Below are 23,444 nucleotides of genomic sequence, written 5' to 3'. Positions count from 1 at the left end.
CCTTGCCCTCCATTATCAGCAGTATAACGGGCAATATGCTCTACCCACAATCAACGCATTTACTTTGCCTTCCAGTTCAGGAAGGATTACAAGCTTTCAAAGACTGGAAATTCCTCCAGTTCCAGTTCTAGAAATAAAAATACCACACCACCAGACTCCCTGGAGGTCACCTCTTAACCTATCTCAGAGGGAATGGATAACTCAACCCAAAATATTAAAAAACGTCTGCAGAGAATTTTTGTGGCCAAAATAAGGCTAGCTATAATTTTGAAAACATTGTTAGATATTAAGCAACTTGGGAATTATTTTCTAGACTAGAAAAAGGTGTCAAATTGCAGAAACAATAACAGGAATTTTTTTGTTTTCCACCAGAAACTAAAATTCTGATTTTCAACAGAAAAATCAGGCATTTCCAAACTATAAGATAAGTGCAGGAAATTTAGTGCTGTTACCAATTTCCAAGAAGCCACACTTCAGATGGCAAAGTAGAACAAATAAGATGTTCTAATGTTTAATAAAGTGTTTATTAAAGCCAAGATTTTGACTCTTGTAAACTCAGGGAACTGAATGTCTCATTGAAGTGTTACTAACTATACAAAAACAGATCAATGTCCTTGAACTGAAAAAGGCAGAAGCAAGCCAAGGGCCGTACATAAACAGAAGCCACTCATTCAGACATCATCATTGCAAGCACACGCAGAAACTCCCAAGAGAACCGATCCTTGAAGGACTTTTCTCTCTGCCACACAACTGGAAAAGCATGGGGCAATTCTGTACTGATGTCATCTGTTTTCACAATCTGTATTTTTCCTCAGTTTTCCTCCTGTAACCTGTTGCAGTTCTTCTAAGCACTGAAAGCCAAGATGATTTCTCTCTCACCACTCTTATAAAATTTTAACTACAATGCTTTAAGCTCAATTAGTCCCTGAACTAAGTTACATGGTTCCAGCCTTTAGTTTTTAATAAGCATTTATCCCCGAGGTTACAAAGGTAACCTGATTCACTCAGAAGTCTGACGAGCAGTGTGGTTTACCTTCAAACAACCTGCTAAGGCACACCAGTGCCCTGTACTCATATACCAAGGTTCTGTGGGAATAGGGAAAGAAGGAGAGTTGGGACAACTGTGACAGGATTGAGAGTAACAAGCAGCTGCAGGAAAAAACATTCTTCCTATTGCTTTGATACTTTCTATTTTTGGAGCCCTCTGAGATAGGAGAAACAGAAAGAATTACATTTCCTTTGCTCGCGCTTTTTCCTCGTTGCTGGGCTTAATTTCCTTTTCCTATACTACAGCTTGGAGGAAAGAAAAAGTGTTGCTACAGGGGATAAGGAGCCAGAGGTCTAAGGAAGTTGTGGATCTATTCATAACAGGAAAGAGACCAAGAATTACAAAGAAATTAATTGTTAAGGAATTAGGCTTGCCAGTATTTTTCTTCCAGTTATGAATGCTGATCACAAATGCAGAGGAAAGTGCTGCTTCCAGGACAGACAGAATAATCTTTTCCATTTGGGGTTTTTTATTTGAAACTAATCAAAGGAGCAGAACAACAGCATTTATAAAAGGTACCAAGAATAACAAAGAATCTTCTGTTGATTTCAAGCCACATAACTTACATACAGAAGCTATTCCATTTTGATAGCTTATAGTCATATTGATATCGATCAAAGGCACATGCAACTGTCTTGGCTGCACATGCACTGCAGTAATTATACATGCAAGTGAGCTTATTAGACTTCTCTGGTTGAGGACCAGTATAATTACTCTAAGAGAATATACGATCATGGTAACTGTACACACAAATTATGCATGCATGCACTTTTAAAATTGAATTGTTGCATTCATTGTCTCTATTTTCATAATATCCTATGGAAACACTCATCCACTGAAAACAATATTAAAAAGTATTAACTTTTTAAAAGATGTACATTTATTCAACTGTCTACTGAACATTAAAAAAATATAACAATCCAGTAATTTTGTTTTCCAAGCTGATACATCAGCAAAATTTCACCACTGTCACAAAATTTACCAACATGAAAAGAAGAGCATATTTAAACATAGCTTCTTACTCCTCCTCCTTTTTATATGTTTACTTAAGTAGTAAGTTCGTTAAGGTAATAAAGGATTGGTAATTATTTGAAAAAATAATGCATATGATCAAATTTTGAAAAAGAACCAACCTACATTGCTTTCTGCAATTCTATTAGAGATAAGTTGAAATATTTAAGAAATTGGGATTCTCACCATCCTTAAGTCTATATGATTTGTTTATACTTCAGATCAGAAGAGTTTATGTACTCAAACCCATACAAGGTGTTTTTATTAAGGTACGTAAACAACAACATGGAAAATAGGCTTTCATCTTTCAAGACCATATTAACATAAGGAACAGTTTCACTAGGGCAAAAGCATTTATTATTAAGTATTCCAAGGGATGTGACTGAAGTAATAAAATATTTAGATACTGCTGTATTCTGGCAGATCACGGCGTAGTCGTATTGCCTTTAGCTTCTCTACTTTGATTTTTGTTCGCAACAGTTCTTCTTCCAGCTGCTGCTTTCTTTTCAAACCATCTCTTTTTTCTTGGACATAAAGCCCAATTTTTCTTTGATTTTCTAATATTACTTGATGCTCTTCTTTCAGCATTTGCAACATCTGTGGGTCATACCCACACATCGGTCTAAAGCGTTCTCCAACCTCAAGCCTAAAAAACTCATCTCTTCTTGGCACAGGAGAGGGAGACATCATAACTCTCATGTCAACTGAAGATACTGACGTTGAAGGAGACCTTTCCATAATGTGCACCAACTGGTGATCTTCCTCTTGTTCTACGTTCTCACTTGGCTGTGAGTCTATAATCAAAGAAGGAGGAGGTTTGACATCCTCTTCTGATTGCAAATCCATCATGACTGTAGCAGGATGGTGATCCAACATTGCCTGTGGTGAACTGGTACCAGCAATTGTTTCTTTATCGATATTAGTGCTAGAACACACAAAATCATATTTAAGTAATTCATTAAAAACTATAAAACAAACAGACAAACATAGTTGTAAGTAATCAAAGCTTCACTTGAAATATTACTCTGTGCTACCCATGCCTGGACCTCTGCTTTGTTACATGACCACTATCTGCATCCCTCCTTCCTTCCACCACATACACACAGCCCCGTATGATTTAGATGGCATTGCTAATCTGAAGGCAGTGCAGCCTATAGTGAACAATCCTGGGAGGTTCTTATTCTGAAACAGGATAAGCAAGCATTACTGATAAGTGAGAATAAAAACAAAGCGGCAGCAGAAGGTGATGCAAGTGACAGAGGAAACATTTTGTGTAATCTAGAAAGTGATTTTAAAAGGCCATAAACCTGCAGAAACATTTCCATCTCCCAAACTTACTAATCTCCTCCTGTTCTAATGCATTCTCTGTTTCTGACTCATGAACCTAAATGTTTAAGCTTTTCTTTTTATTTGTTGCTTTTTTGGTAAAACAATCACTGAATAAAACGACTCAAGAAGCCTGGGGAGAAAAAACCACAGCCCAGATGATGACCCTGTCAGTAGATCAAGGAGTCAAGCTAATCCTTGTTCCTTCCCTTTGAACCAATGATCTCACTGGTTTTCTGAAGTTTCAAGAGAGGGCATGGAAATGTTACCATTAAGAACAAGCCCATAGTTCTGTGCAGCATTTTTCCAGCTTTTCTAAAGTACAACACCCACTTGACTCATCTGCCTTTGTGTAAACTCCTGAGTCAGCAGCACCTCCAGTAATGATTTGACATTACATTGGCTCTGATTATATTAATGGCTCAAGCTGCTCATGTCTATTTCTCCACCATCAGTTGTGTCTGAAACCCTATAGTTCTGCACATCACTCCTTTACAGACGTAATACTTTTGTAAGCCCTGATCCACTTTTTGAACTATTTGACAGTATAGATCTACAAAGAATACCTTCAGCATGACTTGGGAGGCAGTACAGTGTCATATGGGAACAGTGAAGTGTTAACCTGGCACTGAGAGCAAAAACAGTGCACCACCACAGCCATGACTGTTTAAAAAGGAGGCTATGGCTAGTGATTGCAGATGGGAGACATTCCTCAGCCCTTGAAGAACTAGCAGCTAAATGCAGTGAGTGGATCCATGATTAACACAACATTCACAGATGTGCCCTAACCCTGGAGGACATGAGTGCTGTCTATTAAAATGGATGCAAGTGTGTGAGTATACATATTTTTTATTTATTTATTTTTAACTCCTCGTGAGCACTACAAGCCACAGTCTGAGGAGCACTATCTGATCATTAAGAACACTGCCTTGGTTAGCAGCAGATTTGGGTTCAAATTCCCAGAAACACGGGAGAATTCTGATTTGTGTATCATACTTCTCGTGTAAGTGTGCTGACTCCTTGCAGAGACATCAAAAGAAAGCATTATCCCCTTTGCATTTTGCTTTGGTCTTCAAAACTTTTGATTCAACAGAAATAAGCAGCCACGGCTGCAACTTCCAAAGGATCCTAGCTAGTCCACCATCCACTAACATGAACCAGCAATTTCAAGAACAAAAGCATAAAAACTGCTAAATATTCAACTGTAAGAATGTTCAACAGGGTCTGAGAAATGTGTTTCCAAAAATCAGTTCTGCCAACCACCCAAACCATTTAAATTAGGGCTTTCAAAAAGAAAAACTCTATCTGGAGCAGGAATTGAAAACAGAACCTTCATCTATCCCTGAAGAAAGCAATCTTAATTCTGCCCACTGTCACCTGAGCTGCATATCAAGCATGGATTCTACCACCTTACTCCCTCTTCCTCAAGCCTCAAAGCTTCACCTGCTTCTCTACACCTTTCTCACACTCCATTCCCTCCTTTCTTGAAGCATCAGAAGTACTTTCCCGCATACAAATTTTCACTGTTTCTCCCCTTGCTGACTGTAGTTCTGGGTCTCCCCCTTCCCAACCACAGCTTCGAACGCAGCTTCCCTCTTATTTATTTGCTGGCTCCTGGCCAGCTGCTAGCCTGAGAAACCTGGAAACAACTTAGTAGGAGAAGCAGATCATTCTGACAAAAGGGAACAGAGGGAGGGGGCAGAAGGAGAAAGTGCGAGAGGTTAAGAGAAGAAAGAGAAGTGAGGATTGGTCTAACATAGAGTAGGGCCTCTAGTGACAAATTGATCTCTTACAGCATATTCCACACAGGATTTGAAAATGACCAAGTCTTCAGGTAACTCAGATGAAGCTGTTGGTTGGGTTTTGTTTTGTTTTTTTTTCCCCTTAGAATCAGCCTCTTAAGAAGAAACCAATTAGTGAAGAGAGAAAGAAGGAACTGAGAAACAAAAGGAACGCCTGCACGGTGGTTACTAATGTTGTTTCTGACAACTTGACTGAAAGAAAGACAAACAACAGTTACCACAACTGGGGGATGGTATTTATAACCCCAGAGGCACCCATGATTCACTCGGTTTTGTTTAATCACAGTGAGCTAGAAATTGCTTAAAGGTGCAATTAAGAATTTGGATTCATTATAAGTTGCATTCCCCTCCAAAAAGCTGAGCCATATCCTAGAGACTTAAAACCCAATATTGGATTCTCAAAATCAGGATGAAATGCATCTTAGTTAAAATCAGAACTACAAAATAATGATGTATTTGGGCAGAAAAAAATATTTAGATGATATTCTTTCCCTTCCACAGGCAGTGCTTTGGCTGTCCCTAGGAACTGCCATTTGGGGTAAGCAGTAATCAAGTCAACGTTCCCAGAGCCATAAAGGACTGCAAAAAACATTTACATTACAGGAGACAAACGATGGAGATCATTAGGTCTTAATCATTCATGAAAAGCGGCACTGCTTTTCATAAGCCGATCTGCAAACCAAAGTTCTCCCACTATTGTTTTTTTTTCCTCTTTACAAAAGTTGGTAGTGGAGACACTGCAACCTTTATTAGCGCAATTAAAAGCCTCGTTTTGTTCCAGAGAATTCTTTGGAACTGTTCCTTCAGGGGCATTCACCAGGAGCAGCAGAGCAGCCCAGTTGCTTCAGACTCCTTTACGCCAAGGACCCACAGCAGCATATTTTTAGAGCATCTGGCATGTTGGGATTTACACAATTGTTACCATTCAGTTCAACCAGTGGCACCGTGAATCAAATTCATCCTCTGTACACATGCCAGCTTTTCTTAGAGCATTTAGCTGTTGCACCAACTATCTGTATATCTGATTGAAATATGGAAAGTTCACTTCCCATTAATCCGTTTGTGAAAGGGAGAAAAAAAAAAAAAAAAATCAGAGATTTCTCAAGATTTGTGGGGATTTATTTGGCTTTTATCCCTCCTGCCAAGCTTACTTTTGTATCTGGAGGAACCAAAACCTGACCCCGGCGTTTTTGGATCCCTCGAGGACCAATACAGAACCAGCAGAGTGCTGCAAGTCAGATACAAGAGGCATTTGCCAGCTGTGTAAGAAAGCCTGTGTGCTGCCTGCCTGTATTATGTCTGGCTTCAAATCTAGACAGTGTGCCTCACTTTACTGAGCAGTTAAAAAAAAAAAAAAAAAAAGAAAGAAAGAAAAAAAAAAGCCCTACAAAAAAAGAAAACTTCTATTGCTGTATCTCTCAGTTTCTCTTCGTGTGCGTTTAAGCTGCCCAGCATACAGCACAGAACTGCTTGGAGTTTAGACTGCAATTAGCTCTGCTCCAGTTTCAGAGAATTACCATCAATGCAAGAAAAGTAAAATTTTTAAAGAACGTCTGCACTCACAAAGTCACTGTGGTGTGAGGAGTAAAGGATTGATATCAGATAAAACAATGTGCACTTAAGAGCAAACGAGGCAAAACGAGCCCTCTGAGCAAGGTTTCCTAGCTCTGCAAACTAACTTTATCAAAAATCTTACATAAACCGATAACAGTTGCATATGTTGTAAAATGACTGCAGTATTGCCTTAAATGGAGGAGAATAGCCATCACTTTGCCAGTGTTTGAATAATCTGCCTATTAAAAGGTAGGGGAGGGGTAGAGGTTAGAGCTACTATTTCTCTTTGATTCTCCCTTAACCCTCACTTTCCGGAGTATGACAAAGACTGAAACAGGCTTTGAAATGAATGCAGTGCTAAGTCACCATAAAGCTGGCCATAAAACAAAAGCAATATGATTTTGTCATTGTTCCCAGCTTTGGGATTTTCCCTTGCAAACACTTCCTTTAGGACACCGAACACACAAGAAGCGTTACACGGCAGATAGGAGGCGCCATCATTTTCATTCAGTAACAAAATAAAAAGAATTCTCTCACCTTTGTACACCGCTCCTGTCTCTTAAACACACATTGGAAATCTGTGGAATCATCTCCACAACTTTCTTGGTTGGCTCGGAAATGCTGCTTTTACAGTCTGAATGAGTCTCCTTTTGCTGCAATAGCTCCTGTTTGGCATATTCTTTGAGCCTCTTGTACAGCGTGCGCAGGCCCTGTGCGGTGCGAGGCGGGCGATCTACTCCGATGGCATTGTAGTTATCGGCTATGATATCCCAGCATTTGTTTTTTTCCACTATTACAGAATGCTTATTGGTGTGTTCTTCGAGAATTTTAACATAAGGCTTCACGAGTTTTAGCAAATCGAGCTTTTCAGATAAGGTGAAATTAGAAGATCTGGCCTTCCCGACCATTGTTAGCTTTGAATTAAGGAAGCAGCTCCCGAAGCCACCATGCAGTCCCTAGCTCTGCTCAGCTCTTTTTCACAAACAGAAAAAGATCAGGCTTAACTAGGCTAGTCTCATTTAGGCCCACGCCTACAAGGGAGGGTTTATTAAAATTCCTTCAGCTTAAGCTGACGCAGGTTCAGGAAATCTGCTTAAGCCAAGCCTGACCTACATAAGGCTTCAGACTGAAGAAGACGAGAAGAAACAAGCAAAATACACTTTTGTATGAAGAGACCAGACGTACGCAGGATTTAAAAACATAAAGGTTTAAAGATTAGCACATTACCCAGCTAAAAATTACCTAATTTAGCTTGAGTAACGAGCTCTGACACATAGCTCCGGCTCTCTCACACGTATCTCAAACTGAAACCGCACTCGAGATTTTACACGCCACGACGTCCCCAAAAAGCAACAATTGTTTTGTGCCGTTTATTGACTGTTAAACCAGGCAGGAGGAGCAGCGAGCGCAGCACGTACAGCGCGCTGAGCGCCGCGTGTGTAGAGAGCTCCCTAACAGAGCCCCCAGCACCGCTCCCCGGCTGCCGCCGCTCTCGCAGCATTTGCATAATGCTGGTCCTGCTGTCAATCAGCAGTTGCATATCCCCTAGCTAGTTAGGTTACACTCGGGCTTCGCAGCAAAGCTAAGCTTCCCCTGCATTCTGCAGGCTGCTCCTGCTACCTACACGGAGGCTTCTTAAAGAGGCAGTTTCTATTCCTGGCCGAACGCTGAACGACAGCGAAAAACACCAAAATCCCAGCGAGAAAACCCCAAACACTGCAGCGTGAGCCCTGAATCAGCTTTTTATTACAACTTCAGCCTGCAGCTGTGCCCTGCTAAAACATGCCTGCCTTGTAACGCATGTGTCATCGCCATTCAGGCCGGGCGGCTGCGAAATGGCATGAGCTAACTCTTGGGCTACATGCAATAAAGGTTACATTCAATCACGACAGATTTACTGAGCGCACTGCGGCGTGTGGATACCAGGACCGAGGAACAGTCTGCTTTCATGGTAATACTTCTAGGCATTCTCTCAGGATACAAATCTGATTCTTTTTAATGAGATGGGTGTGCATTTCTCGTGTTTGCTCAGAATTCTATCACCTTAAGCCAAGCCTTAGCACAAAAACGCACACCGGTCTTTCCATTTCTGCGGTCAAAACTAAATTAACAAATCAGAAAAAAGGAAAAGAAAAAAGAAGCCCACACATAAAAGGTGCTCATGAAACCCAAAACCAAGTCTGAAAAATGACATACGTCATTGAGAGAGTCCAGAGCGTGGAAACAAACACAATCTGAGATAGCGGCAACAGCCTCTTGAGCTTAACATGTTCAGCCTTGAAAACAAGGGAGACTGGAAGGGGGGTGAGGGCAAGAGGAACCTAATTATAGTCTAAAATATCTGAAGGCAATAAAGATCTGGGTATAAACTTGCTTGCTCTAAGGGGGAGAAAAGCCAAAGCAGAGGCAAGACTTCAGCTGCTAAAGATCAGCCAGCAGGTAGAACAAGAAGCGTGTTTGGAACAAATGCTGACACCTCACCCATAGCACCTCGTGTTTGCGACTGGCCTGCTTTGCTGGCACTGCTTTCAAGCCAACATCAAATCAAGCATTTTGTAGTCTGAAGCCCATTTCAGCAGACTTTGAGAAACAAAATACTTGTGTGGTTAGAAGCACTGTATGAAAACCAGTACTTTCAAACTCCTAATCCTTCCTTATTTCCTCTCCCTTTGCTCTTTACTACAGTAAAGAGCTGGATGTTGGTGTTTTTTTTTTATTGCACTTGGTTGCTCTTTTGTAAGTACAAGAAATAAAAACCAAAATGGATTATGCCTTAGGAACTTCAGGCTGCTGGCAGTGTTGGAATCCAGGAGTCATAAGGGAGCCCACACTGTGCCCTCATATGCTGGAACAGCTGTGCAATCCCCAATCTCATGACTTTTCAGTGACAAAAGAAGACAGTTAGGTTGTGTGATTAAAGGCTCCTCCCCACAAACACAGAGCAGCACAGATAACCAGCATTGGACAGAGGGACCCCAGTAACTGGAGCAAAAAGGGCAGAGCTCTTAGTCTGGCAGTTACCGTGTCTGCTGCAGAAGCACAACAGCACAAGGGCTCAGGAGTGGGGCTATGACAGAGAGCTGATGGGAGAGGCTCTCTAGATCACCTTGCAGACAGGGGAGGGGGGGTTGTGACTGCCCACTGGGACATGGGACTCATTATGAGCTGCCAGAAAGAGTATTTTAGGATTGCACAAGGCTTAGTACAGGATATTTAAAGGAAGAACCAAGGGCAAGAAAAGTGAGAGATGAAAGTATTCGGGGAAGGAAGAAGCACAAGCAAATACTGGAGAAATGGGATAAGAGGGGCCCAGATGCACATCAGGAGTGGCTCAGTACAGTAGTCCAGCCATGCCCTGGGCCTGTCACTGCTGTTTGTCCTCACTTCTTATTAAACTGCATTTGTAACTACTTTCCTGGGTGAGAGGAATCCCTACTCTGTGTGTTCAAGTGTGAATGGAAGTGCGTCCAGGAACTGGAGCTGGACCACAGGTCACACACAGGGACCCAGGTGCACAGGGTGCCAGCAAGCAGAGGTCAGAACCCATGCACATTGCCTTGGTACATGTCTGTGCACGATCCCTGACAGCACCGAGCCAGAGTAGCCAGCAAATAGGGTAAGAATTGTGGGAGCCATAAAAAGGAGTAGCTTTGAGTCTGGCCAGATGCTGGAGAGAGCAGAGAGGTTGTGGGCTGGCTACTGGAAAGGTGATAAATCAGAGCAGCTGCCAGAGACCACTCCGTTTGTGTCTGTGGGGGCGAGGCAGCTGGGAAACCAGGCAATGCAGAAGAAAGCATCTAGAACTTGTCATAGAAGGATCCATCCTTTCATCATGGTCAGCCACAGAAAGGAAAAGATGAGGCCTTTGATGCTGCTGCTGCCTGTACAAGGGCTATGTTTTCTGTGCAGCTGGCCACGTATGTAGTGTAGTGCATGCATGTGCCTGTGTGCCTCCTGGGAACAACTACATACCCCCTCACTGTGGGTTGGAGCCAGCCCCAAGGAGCTGCAGCAGCCCCTCTTGTGCCCGGCTGCCAGGCGTGGCAACTCCAAGCACAGAACCCTCTGACCTTGGTTACTCACCACCTGACAGCTTAACACTCACCAACCTTCCACACTAATGCCATTACCACAAAACACCACCACAATGCTTTCTTTCGAGCAAGTGCCTGAAGGAATCAGTCTGAATTACTTACTGTTCTGCAAGAGTGTAAAATAACCCTTGTAAAAATGAAGCTGGCTGCCAAACAAGATTTTTTTCCTGTTTTTTTTTTTTTTTTTTTTTTTTTTTGTGGTGGGGGGTTATTTTAGTGGTTTCTGTTTGTTGTTTTTGGTAGTTCTGCTCATCAGCCTAAGGTCACATCAGTATTTGGGTGAGAAATCACAAATCACAGAAGGTGAGAGGGCTGCATATTAACATGACATTCAGACTTCTTCGAGCTCCGAAGTTTTAGTTTGAAGGGGATTACAAACAAAAAGCAAAGTTGCCACAGTCCACCCTTCATCCTAGACTGCCTACCAACACGCACACTTACTACACAACAGAGTGCACACAGCCACTTCAGGGAGATGATCCAGCTAAAGACTAATCATTTTATTTTATTTCTCTGCCAGGCATACAGCTTAATATTTTGCTTAACATAAATGTGGGACATTGCCAAAAGTGGAATTTCTTTCTTCCTCCAGCCCTGTTGTGTTTCTGCCCCTTCCCTGTGCTGATATGAGTGCTCACAAAACACTGGCTTTTATTTGATTCTTTTAAACAAACCATATTCTTCCCAATTTTAATGTTAGAATTCTTGGTTTTGAAGTGGATGCAATCTTCATATTTGGAAATTCATGAAAAATGGGAGCTGCGAGATTAGGTTATTCAAGAACTGAGCAACAGCCCATTGCTAATATTGAATTTAAAATAGTTTGGCAGTACTAAAAACTACAGGTAGAATAAATTTGGGGGTTTGCGGCAGGAGAGTCTAGAATAAATACAAAAACAAAAAAAAAGACACAAATAGTGCTTTCTGGAGAGCTATCAAGAGGTGAATGAATCGCAGATAGAAGTAGATAGGGATTAAAGTGGCCAAACTACTATGAAATAAATTGTTGAAAAAGTTCAATGGATCCAGATTTTAGAAGCCAAGTGACAGATGTGGATCATGACCAATAATTGCAGCAAGTGGCCCATTTCACTTTAGACGTATATGAGACAGAAAATCCTATAAAAGATAACTTCTTAAACCAGAGTGAGAAAAGAGAGGGAAAGGATCCTTTGGAAAGGATCCTTTGCCAAACAGAACTGAGGGAGAATACCTCCATATTTTCAGGCTTTCTGATCTCTATAAAGTACACAATTAAAAGACAAATAAAATAAATTACATGATTAAGGAGGAGACCACAAAAAGAACATCATGAAAGATGACGTTTAGAGCAGACTTGAATGCAGTGAATTACAGTGGATTAAAACATTCAGGCAGGGTCCTCTTAGAGCAAGAAATACCAGATCAACAGATAAATGACTACTGAACTCTCTAAGGGTGCTCTGCTCACAGAGAGGTAATCCCAAAGTAGGTCTGAAAGATGCCTATTTTTGTTTAACACTGTATAGGCAAACTAGCTCTGGAAAGACTGGGTTTGGCATTTGTAGTTACCCAGAAGCCCAAGAATCTTAAAAACAAGAGAACGATTGCAAGACTGGATCCGAAGCCGAAGTGAAACTCTGATACCCCTGTGCTTATTAGAAACTCTAAGAGGATTCTGCAGCTAAGAAGGGTTGTGTTACACATCACTGAATATACTGGGGTATACTGGCAGCAAAAATATTTGGCAAGCATCGAGGCAGTTGCTCACTTGTGCAAATGAACTTGGCAGCTGCATAAGATGACTTGAGAGTGTCTGTGGGTATTAAGGGCTGCAGAAGTTCCATTAGGTCATCCTACAGTCTTCTTTACTGACCTGACAGCAAGATTGTGCCAAGTCATTCCATCGGTCTTAAGAGTGTGCTGCAGCAAAGAGTGGGTGAGAAAGTTTTCAGCTCCAAAGGTCTCCCATTGTGACAGCTGTTTCATGGATAAGCACCAAAATTAAGACTTGCAGGCGTTATTCATTATGGAGAGTTAAGAATGACAAAGTTTTGAGAGCTAAAAAATGCAAGAAGACTTCACCTGGAACTTACTGTGCTTAAACAGACTCTCTCCGGAGTTTCTTGAATTATTTTTAGAACAATCAAATTTTGTTTCAGATAGCTAACAGAGCTATCAGAGCTAACAGAGCTAATTTCAAGCAATTTTATTATTGTCTTTATCAATTTTCACAACATTTTCACCATCAACTTCACCCTTACTTGTCCCTACCCTGGCTGTACCAGAAGTCCCAGGATCTCCCTTTTTCCTTCTCCTTGCAATAATATTTCTAAATATCTCTAAACCTCTGCCCTCCATTTGGGAGATGCAGGGCAAGGTTGGAAGGGAAGAACAAAGGGAAGCTTTAAGTCTTTTTTCTGCTATTTATATATTTCTATCCTTGTCATCACCGTCTACCACGTATCAACTCCTAGCATCTAGCAGTTCTTGCAGCTCCCAGGTACATGCATCACAGGACAAGTCCTGAAAACCCAGCAGTTGACAAAGTAGTCACCTTTATATTGCTCTCATGAAATTAGTCTGAATTATGTATGGGCTACTCCAGAACTTTCACATCACATAAAATTCCAAGCGTAAAAGCTAACTGCACTTCCATTCTCTCTGCTGATGCCAGGTGTTGCCCCATGAAATGGGAAATACTCAGATGAGACAGTTACACCAGCCTTCTCCAAGCCAAATTTTAAAGAATTCATCTCAGTCTGAGCCCACACATTCAGATCTGTAACCATCCTTCAAAGGAAGTTTAACCTAAAGTTACAGGACTACATATTATAATGAAGTGACTATGTAGCTACCATATAGCACCATAAGTAAGTTATTCACTGTGTAAGTAAGAAAAAGGAACAGCATCATTCTTCACAAGTTCAGAAATGCCTCCGGTTGCTAATACACACTTGCATTTTCTCCTTTTCAGCAAGCTTTTTTATGACTGACCAGAAACAAGCAGCAAAGAAATACAGAAAGGTTTGGAAGTATAATTTTTTTTTTTTAGGACATTTTGCTTAAGTTCTTAAATTCCCATTTGCAAGATAGACTCTAGAGAAGCCAAGTTGCTGCATTTCTTCCGTCTTTTAGAGATTATTCTTCAAAATACTAACCTCAGAATACTTCTCTACTCACTATTCCCAGCATTCGACATAGGAGCAGCTTTCTCTATTCTTCTTATTTGCTCGAAGTGGCAGTTTTGAGGACCTAGAGAGAATTGTCTAACCACCACCATGTTGATTTTAGGAAAGTCATTTTGCGATAATGCTTCTATTTCAGGGGGAGACTTAAGGCCCAAAGCCAAAAGCTGGGATCGAACTCTGGTCATGCTGGCATAGCAACAAAGGCATCCAGACAATGAGCACAGCTACAGAAGGATATGAAGGAATCCAGGCAAAGTCTGTAATAATACTCATTATAGCTCAAAAACACCTTCCGTTTCAATTGAATGAGGCATTTGTCCTTTCATCTGATACCTACACTCTCTCCCATCTTCCTTTAAATCCAAATTTGTATCTTATCTAATGGGGGCAGGAGGGTGCTGGGGAGAAACAGACTTTCTAAAAGGTGAGAGTAGAAATGAAAAAGATCTAAGAAATTCAGGACAGCCATGAATTTCTTCTTTTGCCCATCTTCACTCCTTACACACAAAAAGGCTTGATAATAAATTTCGATAAACAAGAAATTAAGAAGAAATCACATGGACAGCTTTCCTCAGAATGAATAGAGAAACTGATAGAATCTTTACTGCTAAATCCAAACTCTTAAAAATAGTCTCTAGGCAGAGTATCTCTTAAGTTCCTTCTTTCAAAAGTTAGAGTACTAGATCAATGTTTTTTCTACATATTTCATATATTTGCATGCAATTCCCATGGAGCCAAATAATAATAAATACATTGGCATAGTAAGTTCATTTTCAAGGCTCATTCCCACCCTGGAAAAGTGAGCTCCCTTTATCTTTGTGAGATTTCCGTATTAAAAAAAAAAAAAAGAGAGAGAACTTAGGTCTTTTTTTTTTTCCTTGTTTACAAATTTTTTGATTTTCAGTAACTTAACACATTGAAAAAAAAAAGGGAAAAATGAATAAAAGATGGTTGGATGCCTACATGTGGCACAGCTCTCTTCAATAGTGTACCTATCACTATTCAAAAACAAAGAAACAAGCAATTTTTGTCTCAAAAAAGCTAATGCTGTTCAGTTTAATAGGCAAGTTGTTACTGAAATGCTTTCACGTTAACCCAACTGTTTGGAAATTGATATCATCTATCTCATAAAACCCTGATGGTCTTTATTTTGTGACCATCCAATACCCTTCCAATTTCTAGTATCCTTCTTCTCTCCCCCATTATCTCCACTGATTCAAAGGCATACATCAGAGCACACGTAACTAGGACACAAGAAAAGTATACTTCACTGTCAATTCACTGCCGTTTTCACAAATGTGTGAATATCCTGGTTATGTCATCTATCATTACATAAAGCCTAGTTATTCTCATGGCAGCTAGATACGATCATATCAAGTTATAAATTATGTCATGCTAACTGTGGAAAGATCACACGAGAATTGCGCAAGTCTGGATTTGTTTTACAGCACCCATTATACTGCATTGCACATGGCTGCCCCGTCCAGGAAAGCAGCTTTGCACTTGCTGAATGCTATATGATACGTTGCTTCTGGAGGTGGAACTGGCGTAGTTTCCTTCCATCCCTCTCACACATGGTAGTTTACCTCTGCAACCGCAGCGCATCTTACTGCTTGACTGCTGGACAGTCCGAAGTTGAGATAAGTGACACTGGTTACGGAGGAGAGCTTCTTCACCAGGCCAGTGTATCACATCAGCACATCATACTGTTTTCCTCATGTTCAGTCTATGGTAGTGAGACGTAAGTTATTTGATTACGGCTACAGTTCAGTAATGGTTTTTCCCCTGAAGACTTTAAAACTGAAGAAGTGAGGGAAGTCGTGGCTGCTGCGTTTCGTGCTTCTCAGCACAGAAACAGAAGCCCTTAAATACAGGGTACTGTTCTGGCCACTACCATAAAGCAGGTGAGGAATGTAGGATAGCAAGGGGGGAGGGATACACTGAAGAGTCATGAAAACAAGCAAGGGCTACACCAGTTTTATTCAGAGCTGTTTGCGGTAACTAAACAGGCACAGAACCTACTTTATAGCTTGTGGGAATATTCTGATCTTGAGTAGACGGAGGTGGTGTCACCAGGTGTGTTACTTGTGCTCTCAGAGCTTTGGGAACTTCCTTCTTGGTCCTTACGGGTCTCTTCCAACTCAGGATATTCCAGTTCTATAATGCCAGCCCAGGATACAAGAGTGGAGAATATCTCAAGGTTTTTTTTTTCCTTTTTCTTCAATTCTAGGAATTTTGAATACTAAGATTACAGTAGGAAGGTTGTTTGGCTAAAACAATGCTTCCTGCTTTGCTGCCATACCATCTGAATGTGTAACTGAAAGCACTGCATGACCATAGCAAAGGGTTCTTCCTCTGGGGAGCCCCGAGCATACAGAATTGACTGGGGAAGTGCCAAAGAAGTTCAGATGCTCACAGCAGAGTAGAGGACGTTATCTCACATCACAACAAAGAACAGCAAGCAAAATGTGTCACCATGAGGAGATGCCACAGGTCCAACACTGCAGCCCAGAAAACACAAATCATCTAGAAGTAAACCACAGAATCCTCAGCAAAAAGCCTGCCTGCAAAACGTTGATTGCTGAATAGTGAGGCATGGGCCAAACTGCTAACAGTTTGTATGAATCCCTACCATGGCTGATGCGTAAATGAACGCTTCTGGAACAGCATCACATCAAGAGATACAAACAATTTCCTCTCCTATAAACTTAACTTAGCATCAATCTAATTTTCTTAATCAATCCCCAGGTACAGGTGACACCTATGCAGAACAGAAACTACCTTGAATTTAGCAAGAGCTGGCCTCTTCACTACTACAGACCACTCTGTCTATCACCCTGCGGGGAGAAGCAGTTTATTTTATATAATGGAGAACTGGCAAAATTATATCATTTTGAATACAAGATGATAACAAAATTTAAAAACATAAAATCTAACAAGAGCAACGTGGTGATGAATTATTTCAACTGAGGCATCCACTAATACCTTAGCTGTACTAAGGTATGGTTAGTTGTCATTAAGAGATGTTTATGCAGTGTCTTTTACCCAAAGAGTTAACTCCTTTACCAACTGTTTATAAAAACATTTGAGGGGCCCACTGCACTGAAGCTATACATGCAGCTCCACCACTGACATAGACAGATGGTAAAAATACCCGACTGGAATATCTTTTCCAGTTCAATCTGTAAAGTGCAATAATGGAAATGAAGGAAGCAATAGAAATTACAATTAAGTTACAATGTTTTAAAATGCTGATGGAGACAAACAATCCTATTATGAAAATAAAATTCACTTAAATGAGGAAGGAGTTTTAACATTATAGGCCGACATACTCAGTAGACATTAATATTCCAGGGCAGTTGAAAAATGTATCCAAAACTGTATGTAAATAATAAATACAGTGAATACTATAAGCATGAAAAATATTCAAGAACATTCTGTCATCGTAGAGCGAATGTTTTAATCTTGTTCTGAAATACAGATACAATCTGTCTGCATTGTTAGTTCAAAGGTAATACCTGAATATGACTTCTGACAAAATTTCTCTTAGAAGGAGCATTAACAGATGTTAGAGGTGGATGAAAGACAAGGTACTCCTCAGACAAAAACGGAACAAGAGGTGGGTTGTAACAGAGAGACAGACTCCTTATGCAGCTTTTCAGTTCACCTACATCAGGCCCAAACAATGGATTCTCAGTGCAACTTGAATGTCACGTCCAAGCACACAGGTGAAAGAGCTATTTGTCTCCACACGTGATATAGCAAAGTCAGAGGGAAAACAAGACAGCATTCTCCTAGATTAAGAAGTCCAACAGAAAGTAAACTGAAAACTGATAAAAAGCATAAATTTGATTCATTACATATATAAATACAGATGCATATACATAAAGTGTTGCATTGAACAAGGTAGTGCAGGTGAGAACCTCAGTTGTGGCCACTGCCCCTTACTAGCAGTATATGCGCACTGATATCTGCTAAAATAAAGTCAAAAAATTTAATCCAGAATACTGAGGGGAGTTCAGTAGAGTTCAGAGATTTGTCTGTCTGTGGATAGTTCAATCACAAACTATTTGTCTTGTAATTGCTTACAGGACCTCAGAAAGTAACGAGGACAAGTAGAAGCCAAGGAATTTTAAGAGCCACAATAATTCCAGATGTATAATTTTCAATTTCTGGGATATACTTTTGGAATGGTAAAATAATCTTCATTTTTAAAGAGCATACAGACTTATCCAACTGAATTCTTTGTAGGCATATGAGAGTAATAAATTGCCTTCTCCCACCACATCTGTTGGCAGTGTCAAATAGTCATATATTCTGAATACCAAAAAAAAAAACAAAAAAAGGTACCAAAGTGATTCCCACAGTTTGCCTCATGGGAGAGAAAAAAAAATAATGATTCATAAAACTGTAGTAAAGTTTATTTTCTTACATTGATATTTACAAAGAAGAATCATTTTTCAGTATTCAGAACTCATCATAAGCATGGTTAGCTGCTTGTCGAACACTATGTTTCTATAACCACGCATCTGAAATATCTTAAAATCCAAACCCTGATACCACTAAAATGGCCTCAAGTTGTGCCAGGAGAGGTTCAGGCTGGATATTTGGAATCATTTCTTCTCCAAAGGAGTGGTCAGGTGCTGGAATGGGCTGCCTAGGGACAGAGCAGAGTCACTGTCCATGGAGGTGTTCAAGAAATGTTCAGATGTTGTACTGAGGGACATGGGATAGTGGGAATTATTGGTGATAGGTGGATGGTTGGACTGGATGATCTTGGAGGTCTCTTCCAACCTTGGTGATTCTATGATTCTATTTAAAAACTTTCTTGAAATTACAACGCATAGGCAGGTTTCACTCTACAAAAGCTGACACCGTTTTATTAAAACCTCTTTAGAAGCTTTTATCTCATCTGATAGACGTTTAGATTTCTTTTCATTATCGTGATATTAGGATAGAAGAGAAAAAGCCTGAAAAAGCAAATTTTTTTAAGCCAGATATGCTATAATTTAAATGGATGTTATCTAACCAATACCAGGATACTGACACGGTGTGTCGGATAAGTTTCACTGAAAGAATGTGCTGCATTTTCAGGGCTGGGTGAACAGAAATGAGCAATGAACAGTACAGTTGTCCAGCTGTCCGCAGGTGTTTCAGAAGAATTTCAGTGGAAGATGGAGTATTCATTTACACGTTCCACTGCTGTACTGGAAACCCAAACACTGCAGCTTTCAGTGTGATATAAAGTTAACAAACAGCTTATTATCTGTGTAAAACACTATTCAGGCAGTAAACCAAAATAATGCATACACAGGCTCTTTAAATCTTGAAATTATCTTAATGCCCCTTTAAGAGAGAAGTCTTTTTTGACTGAAGATATAATTCCATTACAATAGTAATAATAAACAAATACCAACTCTGGCTTTCACAACTGGTTTCCATTACTTTTGAATTTCAGTTTTGTCAAAACAATTTAGTTTCACACTACGAAAGAGGTTATAGTTTTTACACAGTCTACAGAATGGCAATATCAGCTGTAATGAATAGCAGATAAAAGTAACATAAGTGGCAGAAGCTGTCTTGGAGAATCTATGATATTAAGAAACTGTTTAAGATTTAATGAAGCCACAATGCAAGACTGTTTCCACAGTGCAGCATTTATACCAGCAGTGAGTCTGATGGCCATAACCAATGCTTACTTGTGATAGCCCTTTTCTTTTTTTTCCTTTTTTTTTTTTTTTTTTTTTTTCCCCTTGTGCTTTACAAAGAATTACAGGATTAGCCCCATTCTACAGACATCAAAAGGCTCTGGCACAAAATGATTTGTTTGGTTACTCAAGCAGTGCAACAGAAACAGGTCGCTCAGTCACACAACTGTTCCTTTTACTCAGGTAATTGCAGACACCCCTACCAGCTGTACCTGGAATACACGATACTGAAAAAGCATTTAATACCTTTTCCACTTAACCTTTTTTTTTTTTGTTGGGAAGATGACAGATTTCCCCGCTTGAGGCCACAGGAAGATTATTTTGGAAATAAATCCATTGATTATCCTTCAAGTGCGCTGTTAGAATCAGCAGACAAATTTTTGCAGATGTATCTACAGGGAAGCAGGATCACTCAAAGAACCTGTTATACACACACTGAAAATTTTCTGTGAGCATGAGCATCATAGGAAGAGTTGGAAGTTACAGCACACTGCAGATAAACACAAAACCCATAGAACCAGAGAAGCTTAAGACATACAAGACTGGTAAATCTTCCCACATTGGCTCTGCAAAACAGAGCACTCTGAGTCACGCAACGTAATTATGGCAGCATCTCCTCAGGGCTATCACATGTGACCAATCAACATCATTTTCTGAGGATTAAATCCAACGAGAAGAGTCAACTGGAGTCAACAAAGTTGTTGCCTACTTGGGTATGGAACTTACAAAATGTTAGAAAGAGCATAATGGGATTGCACAAGACATTATAATGAGATTTTTAGGAGGAAAAAAACAAGATAGGCCAAAAGGAAGGATGAAGGTGGTTCAGGAAGAAGCAAGTGTGGAAAAAAGGAAAAAGAAGCCAGCTTTAAACAGGTGTCCACCCGTGCTCTGCACCCTATCACCACAAGCTGTCTCATCTTATGAAACTACATTTCAGTATATTTCCTGGGTGAAGGGACTCTTATTATGTGTGCATAAATGCACATGGAGTCGTGCATGCTAGAAACAGGGGCTGGACCACACACAGGTGCTTAGGCCCCTCTGATCTGAAGTGCCAACAACTGGCAAACCCATGTATATTGCCTGGTTATGCCAGTGTGTGATCACTAGCAAACATCAAAGGGGACTAGCTGACAAATAGGAGATGAGGTTTGGGTGTCAGGTTTTGGAGCAGCCATGAATCTGGGCCAGATTATGAAGAAACCAGAGGGTCTGCAAGGTGGCTACTGGAGGGACCAGAAAGTACAAATGGCTTTCCTGGAAAGAGCAGGATATCTGAGGGGAGTGACTACTGGTTGGCTGGCCACTGCTAAGTTTGGACTAGGTAGCAGACTGTCATGTTGATTTGTATGCATCTGTTGTGAACAAGGTAGCTGGCAGACCAGGAGATACAGCAGCCAGGTGTCTAAGGCCATGTACTGGAGGGATCTGTAGTGTGTAATTTACATGAGTGCAGGTCTGAGAACCAGCAACATGACTGAGGCCTTTGTGGTTCACATGCCCAGGGAGACAGAGGGCAGTTCAAGGGAGGGAGGGAAAGGATTGTGTAGAACTATCGTAATTATCAAAGTAATTAATTATGAAGAGAAAACAGTGAATTAACAGCAAGATAGATGTTAAGATGCGTGAGTTGGCTCCAAGGGGAATGATTTTTATCCATCAAGGCAAGTACTTCAGGTAAAGTGCAATGCTTCTCATATGCATTTGGCAGCAGAGCCAGCACACCCGCATTCATGCACATCCGTGATCACGGCACATGAAGAGTAGAAAAAGAATATATTCAATTCCGTGGAGTCAACCAAGTCCATCAAAGTGCATTTTTACATTTCAGACACTTCACCAACTTTGCAGTGCTTACTACCTAGCTTTTGAGAGGAACATTCATTACCAGGGTTAAAAAATTAATGAATGGTACACATGAGTGAGCACAGCCTGTCCTAGTTACATGAGTTAATAACACATGCTTGAACCTGAACGGCCACCAGAGACACTGTCATCAGATCAGATCTTACACTGAAGAAGCCCTCATGGATTCTGAAAAGTGTGAATCCATTCAGTATCATTTGTATTCTCTGCATGAGGCCAACAGAATATCCAGACTGCGATACTCTTCTAAAAATTAGGGAATCCCAACTCTTTTTATGATATTACTCTCAGAGCAACTTGACTATAAGTACGCTTATAGAAGACATACCTGAATAGCAGCACTAGCAATTAATTGGCTTGTAAAATATCAGCTTTTTTTCCTTCTTCATTTAAGAGAATTGCTTAATGCTTGTTGCTGTTACACTCTGCCCAGCAGAACAACAAATAATGCTCCCATTGCACAAGACACAAGTATTTCATAAAAGTTTAGAAAGCAGCATACCAGACACGAGCTTTTAAATTCTCACACAACTCACAGCACTAAGTAGGAAAGTGCATCTTACCAGCTTTGGGTGCACTGTGTGTTTTCATTTCCAACTTGCTGCACTTACTAGTGCTGTTCCATGCTTTTGCAGACTTTATTTTTCCAGATGACTCAACAGACTGTGTAAAATTTTCATTCTGATTCTCGCTGAACATTTCAGAAAACAGTGAAACACTTCCATGTTTTTCACCTATCTGCAAAAGAGAAAGAAGTTCAGGATAGCATTTCCTTCAGGCAGTTGAAATGAAATAGAAAAGAGAGCAACAAGAAGAGATTTCAGTAGTTTGATAATGAGGATTACGTGTCTATCTACGCTGATATATACATTCAAATATATATATATATATATATATATATACACACAAATATATACACTCCCATTTTCAGAACATTAAGTGCATGATCACAAAACCAAACACCATCCATGCAGATAGATTTTGAGCTGCATTTAATAAGTTTCCAAAGATAAAATTAATAAAAATTCTGGAGCTTTTTTTGGTCAATACTATAAATTTCAGAGAAAATTTCTTACAGCAAAACTGTGACTGAATGTATTAGCATTTAATTATTAAATGCCTTATTTTGGAATCTGCTTTTGCCAAAGCATCACAAACCATTGAACTCAACAAAGTCCAGGCCAATACACCTCAGGTGCATTAAGAATTTGGGCTCAGTACTGATTCCCATTATTCATTTCAAAAATATTTTCCTGTGTGCACTTCACAGAGTGAAAAAAAAACCTACCCAAGATGCAAGATCAAATTTAGTAAGAGCAAAGTTATCAAAGCCTAAAAGTACTGATGATCTTAACCGGGACTGCATGCTGTAAGCCCAGATGCTACCTTTTATTAACAATACTGCAGAAACAAATGTAATTTTTAGCACATTCTTCATTTTTACCTCCTTTAATTTCATGTCTTGGTCCGTTTCCTCATTTTCAACCTTGGGACAAACTGCATTACTTTTTCCTGGTGGTATAAACCTTGGCTTTTTGGCTACATTTCCTAACACTTGACTTGGAGCTGCTGATCGCCTCATATTTTGTTTGTACCACTCTGGAGGGAAGAAAGCAGGTTACAAAAACACAGTCAGAAAAGGCTTCAGATGTGGAAATACAGCCATAATGAAAAATACAAGTAGTCTTTTAACACAAACAAACAAACAAACAAACAAAGCAACTTATGTGAAATATTTTCAAATGACTTTTTTTATTCACAAGCATAACAACTTACGAGAAAGTAGAAGAACTGCAACATTTTAAGTACTAAGAAAGACTACTGCAATTTCTGCAGCTTCTTTTTTCATTTGGAGAGCAAGT

The 23,444-nt window shown here is 40.1% G+C and overlaps 2 protein-coding genes across 2 annotated transcripts in view; both read right to left on the bottom strand.

The window, feature by feature from the left end:
- The window catches only part of RAD54B (RAD54 homolog B), a gene marked incomplete at both ends in the record, with an annotated part of 58,603 nt that extends 35,439 nt beyond the window's left edge, over positions 1-23,164 (bottom strand). The window contains 2 exons of the mRNA XM_079533956.1: positions 22,146-22,320; positions 23,027-23,164. Of these exons, the coding sequence (XP_079390082.1) occupies positions 22,146-22,320; positions 23,027-23,164 (313 nt within the window). The remainder of the gene's footprint in view (positions 1-22,145; positions 22,321-23,026) is intronic.
- Positions 2,459-7,649, bottom strand: FSBP (fibrinogen silencer binding protein; the record flags this gene model as incomplete). The annotated part of the gene is made up of 2 exons (XM_079533957.1): positions 2,459-2,984; positions 7,279-7,649. The coding sequence occupies 2 exons, from the start codon at positions 7,647-7,649 to the stop codon at positions 2,459-2,461; spliced, it is 897 nt and encodes a 298-aa protein (XP_079390083.1).
- Positions 23,165-23,444: the final 280 nt, after the last annotated feature.

The sequence above is a fragment of the Tetrao urogallus genome (assembly GCF_951394365.1).
Source record: "Tetrao urogallus genome assembly, chromosome: 3".
NCBI lineage: Eukaryota > Metazoa > Chordata > Aves > Galliformes > Phasianidae > Tetrao > Tetrao urogallus.
This window is presented reverse-complemented; position numbering and strand designations above follow the sequence as displayed.